Here is an 8,476-nt window from a genome sequence, read left to right on the forward strand (position 1 = left end):
CCAAATACGATATTCTTGCCTTCTTGTGTCTTGCCAAGCAAACATGATTAATTGAAAACCACTCTAAGCAGGTATTTCAAACAGTTCACAAGAATATGCTACGAAGTATAGATATTAATTAACTTACTTGAATCCATGCATAGGGTTTATGCTCAAATAAGTATCAATGCCAAATCTTCAATGTAGAGCACCAAAACATCAAGACCATACATCTTGACCACATAGAATGCAGATCACCTGATATAATCCCATTTCTTTAGAAGTCCGCTTTACTTTGCTTTCTTCCCAAACTGATTAATCAAATCTTACATATACTTGATAACATCAAACTCTGCATCTTCGGAAGCTATAACATCAAATCCTCACATACTTGATGAAACCAAATCCTTCGTCTTCAAAAAAAATTTCCAACCAGAAAATCCAAAACTTTCTCTTTAAATCTTCTACCCAACCTAAAGCTCTGATACCAATTGTTGGGGCAATTGGTATATAACATAATGCTCTGATACCAATTATTGGGGTTCAGATCCATCTATGTGCTAATCTTGCGGAAACATATTAGCTAAAAAGAAACACTTGATCTCTCGGATTGCTCCATGAACCTTACTATGATCTGGGATAAGAAGAAGAGAAAGAGAACCACATAGATGCAAGCCATAAACAAAGCAACAAGAAGTAAAGTACTCAAGGATTTAACATGGTTCAACAATATACACAATGTGTGTAATATTGTATACATCCACCAAACGGTTATGACCTCTTTATTCATTATAGAATCACTACTGAGAATTACACAACTGATTGACTAAATCAATCCATCGACTCACCACAATGTGACCGAACATAAGAACTCTTACAAGCACCCTATAAGATCCAAAATAGCATCTTCACCCATACGAGATAATGTTTACCACATTATTTACCACAACGAGACAATCTTCTCTGCAGACCTTGATATAGATTATCATGGACGCCTTCATCTCAACACCAATAATCTAATCCAACACCACCAAGAAGATCTTCTCCTTAACAAGATGTCTTACCAACATCTCCATATGAATACTCCATAACGATATATCTTCCAACATCGATAAGTATCCCATAAACACCATAATGATGCACTCCTTCCACCATTAGGTCTCTCATATAACCACCACAATAGGTGGGACGAATCCCTCACATCTCTACGAGATTTACATTGAGGATTCCATGACTAAGAAACTTAGCCTAGAGCTCCTTATATAGGAGTCAAAAACTTGGTTCCCAAGTCTTGGCCTCCTTGGATTAGGAAACCGACTCATACTAGGAAACCATGATCAATTTAGGTATCCCATCTTAATATGGTAATTAACTCAAACTAAGAATTTAACCTATACTAGGAAACCCACGTTTCCTTACAGTTGATACATGCAGCTTTGTTTTTCTATGATCCAAAACATGAAAGAGCTGGTTGTGGAGCTTGATCTTGGAAAGAATGATGGATTGAAGAACAAAGTCCCTGGTCGTCTAACATCAAGGTTTTGTACAGAAACAATTGTGGAGAGCTTAGTTTCACTTCACTCGGGTACTTATGTTAGGGGTGGGCAAGAAAAATCGGATCTAGAAAATGCAGGTTTCGAGTTTTTCGACATTTGAAGGATCAGATTCAAATGAAGCAGATGGCTTTTCTGTAAGGTCGTGCTGTTTAGAGACTATCGGGCGAGGTGTTGTCATAATTATAAACTTAACTAACCCGAACTCCAAAAGAGTTTCTAGATACAAAGGAAAATATTTACCTAATTAAGATGTTTGATTACATTCCACTAAATGATTTGAAATACATATTGTGTGATTGTGTTTCTCCTGAAGATACAATAGAGTTTGAGATCAATTGGCGTTGCTGATTCTCATGAAGCTGACACATTACTTCAGCTTGAGATTTTGAGTATTCATGAACAGAACAATTTATTTCAATCGATAATAATGACTAGTTAGGTGAATAAATTGTCTGCATGGAAAAGGAAGGTTTAGGTAATTCGCTGGATATTATTTTGTGCAAGGATTGACGCAGTTATGTGCATAAGATGCTGCTTCTGGCCGACTAGCTCAGTCATCTCTTGGAGCATATTGTTGTTTTTTTTAGGTGAAAAACCCTGTTCTGGCTCTACGATGTGGAGCACTAAGCCGGTCCAAAAATTTATGAACTTAAAGTGAAAACATGATGCAAAAGTAGCGCTAGTTATTGTTTTACTACGTTTGTGTTGCAATTTGATTACTTCCTCTGATTGTTGTTGCATATTAAACAAAATTTACAAGATATGGATCATTATGCTCTATATCACATTGTAAAACATTACAATTTTTCATTCACAGGTAATTGGAGTATTTTTCCCAGATAATTTACACAAATTTAGTATGAGAAACGACACAAATAACGATTTTTACAAATGGGAAAACATAGATATTGCATTTTATTTTATTTTTACCACATCATGCATCCCATTGTAATACCAAGTCAATGGGAAATTTCATTTAAACGTTTGCAAAAAATGTTAGTGCTATGCCATAATGTGTAATCTAATTTAAACAATTACAAACACTACACTTCCCTTGCATAATGATTTTGTTGAAAACCATCTCAAGCTTTTTATTGAAAACAATAATTCTATGCTCGTTTTGACGACTGACAATGGTGGCGTTTATTGCATAGATTATGATCATCAATCCTCACCAAATGAGGTGGTTATTCAGAAGCGGATGGATTTTCCATTCGAAAAATATATGTTTCTCGCGGTCATTCAAATAATAGGTTCGTGTAATGGTTTGTTTTTCGTTAAAATTGGTTTTTTGGATGTGGTTACTGGTTTGTGGAATCCAGCTACTAGGGAGTACAAAATAATACCAAGGTCAGAAGCACCTAATGAAATCGAATTCGGGATAGTAAGAAATTATGGCTTTGGATACGACCGCGTGAGGGATGAGTACAAGTTGGTAACAATAGTAACAAGCCGTTACTCTTACGATGATATCATGGTTTCCCGAGTCGAGGTTTATTCACTGAGTTCAAATTCATGGAGAAGAATTGATTACATACCTTACAAAATTAGAGATGAACTAACTAAGAGTGTGTGTATTCACGATGCTCTACACTGTTTAGCAAATCCATGTCCCATTAGATCAAGCAACAAGTTTTCACAAGTCTTACTTTGTTTTAACATGGCAAAAGAAGTATTTTACGAATTACCACTGCTACAGATTTTTGATGATGACAAAAAGTTTAAAGATAACGTATCGATATTTTGGAAGATTGTTTATGCATGCTTGGTAGCCATTATAGTGTTTGTTTTGAGGTATGGGTGATGAAAGATTATGGAGTTGGAGATTTTTGGACCAAGCGCTACACCGTTTCTCGCTTAACATTTGAATCTGTCATTCCATCCGTCTGGTGCTTAAGGCGCATACAATCGTTAAAAAATGGAGAGATTTTATTAGAGATTCAGTTAGAAAACTGGTTCAGGAATGCAGCGGTTATTTTTTATGACCCGAAACATGAAAGAGCTAGGATTGTGGAGATTGATCTGGGGAACTATGATGTATGGAGGAACTGTGGTGGATTAAGTATTGGTCGTCTAACATCAAGGTTCTGTACAGAAACTTGTGTAGAGAGCTTAGTTTCACTTCACTCGGATACTTATGCTGGGGGTGGACAAGAAAAATCGGATTTTTCATATGCCTCAAGAAGATGAGATGGACGCACATGCCTTACTAGCAGAAGGACTCAAAAGGACACAGCTTCTTAGACACAACAAGAAGATGAGGTGGACGCACATGCCTCAAGAGAGATGTACTAGAACTCTTCAGGCAGTCATACCGGAACACAACACTCTGAACTGGAAAGCTCTTTCAAGGGTTGAAGATACTAAGAGTATTATTTGGGATTTACATGGACACAACTAGTTCTTTTTTTTTTAATGAAAAAGACTGCCTCCAGGGGCTATTATTAATAAAAAATCAAATATTGTTTTGTACATGAATGGTTGGGAGTCCAGCAACAATTTATGCTCCGACTCCCTTCTGGATAGCTAAACCTATCCCGTGAAATAAAGAGCCAACTATTTTATTTTTGGCATTGTAATTAACTAGGCAGTTCTTTAGCCTCTTCAAGAAAAATCATGTCATCTCGAGTTCACCTAAAGTTGTGAAAGCCAGGACTCCAAAAACATACCCATGGGCACTGCTTGTCTCCAAACATTTGTTGCGTTTGCGAGTTACGGCTGCTGAGATTGCATGTCCCGGTGTAAAACTACGTAGCCCATGACCGGAAAAGGGAGAGACTCCTGTGACATCAAAGCATGTATCCACCCCATTCTCCCAATTGTACACAAGTATGTCCACTGGTTTTAGAGCCACGCCACTAGCCGAGAGGCCTAAAGATGCTTTCTTCCTGGCGGCCACTCCAGCCCTATAGCAAAAGGGCCACGAACTATGGTGGATTACATGGACACAACTAGTTTTTTTTTTTTGTTCTTTTTTTGGTAATGTGTTTCAAGGAAGCTTGCTAGGCAGCTGCTGCATTGGCAAAGGCGGCCAATAGAACGGCAATCCTCTCTTACACTAGCTATCCAACTATTTTTTTTTTTTTGTTCAATACTCTTTAGTTCCACGAGTTGGCTCGATGGGACTTTTGACAGGTGGGTGCGCAGCAAGAATCTTTTTTCAAACATTTGACTACATGTACATGTGATTGCGTTTCTCCAGGACACACAATCAGAGCGTGCTTGAGATCAACTGGCGTTGCTGATTTGGATGAAGCTGGCACATTACTATAGGTTGATATTTTGAGTAATCACAAACGAAACAATTTATCCGATTGATAACAATGATTTAATAAATTGAATTGGCATGAGAAAGTGAGGTCTAAGTAAATCGTTATGCTGGATATGATTGTGTAGTTATGTGCATAAGATGCTTCTTCTTCCCGGTTAGCTCTTATCTCTTTAAGCATATTGCACTTTTTTGGTGTGTAGCCGTGTTCCACTAGGCTTCTAGCTAGCTCTCTGTCACCTCTTTGCGCACTATGCCAACCCAGACATAGGTAATGGGTGTAGGATCTAGAATAACTGAAACATAGAAAAAAGAAAAGAAGGAAAAAAACGGAAATGCTAGTTGACTCCCTATTCTCCACCTCCCTATTCATCTCCCTATAATCTAAGCATCACATCCATATCGAGATCCGCATTCAGATTCAGATGGGATTCACCATTTCCCTAATATGGTGTTTAGATTGTAGGAAGGAGAATAGGGAGGTGGAGATTAGGGAACCAAATAACACTGCAGGGAAAAAATGGAAAAAAGAAATCGTCCCTGAATCTTCTCACAAATACCGCCCCCTGTTGTCCTCTGCAGGGCACACCGGGATCCATAAAAAAAAATGAGTCTAGCTGTTTTAACGTTGTCCAAAAATACGGTCTATTTAGAAGGGTTGTATGTTATTTCACCATAAACTTGTACTACTTGATCCAGACCAGTAGCGGTCCGTTGGGCAGGTCCAAATGGAGGTAGCAGGAGGGCGTAGTGTAGTTAAGGGTGTAGTGCAGTTGGGTTTAGGTGTAGTCCGTTTTGCAAGATACTCACCTTGATCATAGAATCTCCAAATCTGCCAGATGTTTCAAGTATACTAACCTAATCCACGTGATTAATTAAGGGATGCCCCATATATCTACTCAAATGGCCATTCTCAACTAAGGGGCAACCAGAACCATTGATTCTTACATTTCTATTTTGAGCAAACGTGTGATGCAAGTTTCCAAACTCCATTCGGTTTCCCAAAATAATAAAACCCTTCCACATTCCTCAGTGCTTTCACCCTTAACATATACTTCCTCCGTCCCTAATTAGTTGAGCTATTTGGTTTTAAATTTTGTCCCACAAATAGATGAGCCATTTCACTAATCAATGGGATATTTCTAAAAATATCCTTTTAATTGATTGTTGTTACTATAAGAAATATGTATAATTTGATAGTCATGTTTATATTCATTACGTAGGTGTTTTAAAATCCTCTTTAACGGTATAAAGTTTACGAAAAACCGTGATATAGTTTAAGAGATAAATCATTTCGAAGTTTTACAAGTTATTGTCCATAAGGGCATACTTGTAAAAAATACTTAAAACATACTCCCGTTCTTTCCTTGCCTTAATAATTGTGCAAACTACAAATGGCTCAACTAATTAGGGACGGAGGGAGTACTGTATATAAATAGAGAACAGATTATATTCTCGTAAAAGAAGAAAATCGGAAGTATTGAACTGCGGCAAGAAGTTAATAAATGGTGTATATCTCAAACGAGATCGTTGTGGAAATCTTCTTACGTTTGCCCATAAAATCGTTAACGAGATTCAGGTGCGTACGTAAATCATGGAACAAGTTTCTCACGCATAATTCTGATTTTGTTAAAAACTATCAACTGCATTCCATTAAAAAGAACAACTATGCTATAGTCAGTAATAGTTGTAAAGATGAATCTGTAATTCATTAATGTTGAAGATGAATTTACAGTTGCAGAAGAAATTACAGACACAGAAGGAAAAACAAATCTTGAATTCTACAACTGAAAAAGAAAGAGACTCGGGAGGTTTTATTACAGACCGACTCAATGAAAAATTGAAAACTATAGAAGAGAACCAATGAGATTAGGACAGGTGTTGGTGAGTGACAGGTTGTCTCCAGGGTGTACTGCCAGGGTGTACTGGTGTAACAAAAGTGTTAATATAACACTAACTTTGTAATTGTCCGTTATTAGCGCCCCTCAAGCTAACATGTGCAGACAAGATAAGTATTTTCATCTTGTTGCAGAGCAAGGAAAATCGTGGACCATCTATAAATCCTTAGTAAAGATATTTGCAACTTGATGAACTGTGGAAATGCAAGGAACCTGTAAATCCTTGGACTGAACTAGCTCTCTCACGAAATTGTAATCAATAGCCAAGTGATTCATTCTTGAATGAAACACTGGATTAGAAGAGTAAGATATAGTGCTTTGATTGTCACATAATAAAATTGGAGGAGCTGGAAGAAGAATATGTAGTTCTTGAAGCAGTTTGCATAACCACAGTACCTCAGCTGCAGAGTTGGCCAGACTTCTATATTCAGCTTCAGTAGATGATCTAGCTACTGAGGCTTGTTTCTTGCTAGACCAGGATATAGGGTTAGAACCAAAAAAAAAAGACAATAACCACCAGTACTTCATCGTGTATCAGGGTCACCAGCCCAATCAGCATCATTAAAACCATGAACAACAGATAATCCTTTACTGAATAAGATTCCATAATCCAGTGTCCCCTTAATGTACCTTAGTATTCTCTTGGATGCAATTAGATGATCAGAAGTAGGATTCTGCATGTGTTGACATACCTGATTAACTGCAAAACTTATTTCTGGTGTGGTCCAAGTTAAATACTGTAAAGCACCAACCAATGATCTATAAAGAGTAGGATCAGATAGAAAAGAGCCAGAAGAAGCCACAAGTTTACCATGAGCAGGGAGAGGAGAAGTACAAGGCTTAGCTCCACCCTTATCAAATTTATCCAATAAATCCAAGGCATATTTGGTATGAGACATTAGCAACCAATTGGCATTTCTTTTAATTTCCAGTCCTAAGAATTAATGAACATCACCCAAATTCTTGATAGGAAAATGCTGTTGAAGATGAAGTATGAGTTCAGAGCAAAACTCTTGAGAGCTACCAGTGAGAAGAATGTCACACATATATCAAAACTAGAGTTAGTCTAGAGCCATGTTTCTGAATGAAAAGAGAAGAATCTGCAGTTGAAGTAGTAAAACCAAAGGAAACTAGCACATTAAGCAATTTATCATACCAAGCTCTTGGAGCTTGCTTCAATCCATAAAGAGCTTTATGAAGCTTGCCTACATAATATGGATGGTCTGGATCCAGAAATCTAGGTGGTTGAAGCATGTAGACATCCTCAGTTAAGTCAACATGTAATAAGGCATTACTCACATCAAGTTGAGTAACAGACCAATTAAAATTAACAACAAGAGATAAGATGACTCGAATAGTGGCTGGTGTAGCAACATGACTAAATGTTTATGTGTAATCTAAACCTTCTTGCTGATGAAAGCCTTTAGCAACTAGTCTGGATTTGAATTTATCTATAGTGCCATCAGGTTTGTGTTTAACTCTAAAGACCCATTTACAGCCTACTACATTTTGAGAAGGATGAGGAGGAACAATTGAAAAGGTACCTGCAGCTTGAAGAGAATCATGTTCTTCATGTAGAGCAACTTTCCAATCTGGATGTTTAATGGTTTGACTAAAACATGTTGGAAAAGAAGGAGATTGCCTTTCCTGTAAAGAAGTAGATAAAGAGTGCAAAGTGGAATAAACCTTGGGTTTGAAAATACCATCTTTGCATCTAGTAATCATATAATAAACATTGGTCACGGAAGTAACTTCAGATGAAGAAGGAAAAATTT

The 8,476-nt window shown here is 37.3% G+C and overlaps 1 protein-coding gene across 1 annotated transcript; it reads left to right on the plus strand.

The window, feature by feature from the left end:
• Positions 1 to 1,437: 1,437 nt before the first annotated feature.
• Positions 1,438 to 3,725, plus strand: LOC113360203. Its single transcript, XM_026603738.1, has 3 exons — positions 1,438 to 1,612; positions 2,690 to 3,329; positions 3,434 to 3,725. The coding sequence occupies exons 1-3, from the start codon at positions 1,438 to 1,440 to the stop codon at positions 3,723 to 3,725; spliced, it is 1,107 nt and encodes a 368-aa protein (XP_026459523.1).
• The last annotated feature ends 4,751 nt before the right edge of the window (positions 3,726 to 8,476 follow it).

This window comes from Papaver somniferum, chromosome 3 (assembly GCF_003573695.1).
Source record: "Papaver somniferum cultivar HN1 chromosome 3, ASM357369v1, whole genome shotgun sequence".
NCBI classification, from domain to species: domain Eukaryota; kingdom Viridiplantae; phylum Streptophyta; class Magnoliopsida; order Ranunculales; family Papaveraceae; genus Papaver; species Papaver somniferum.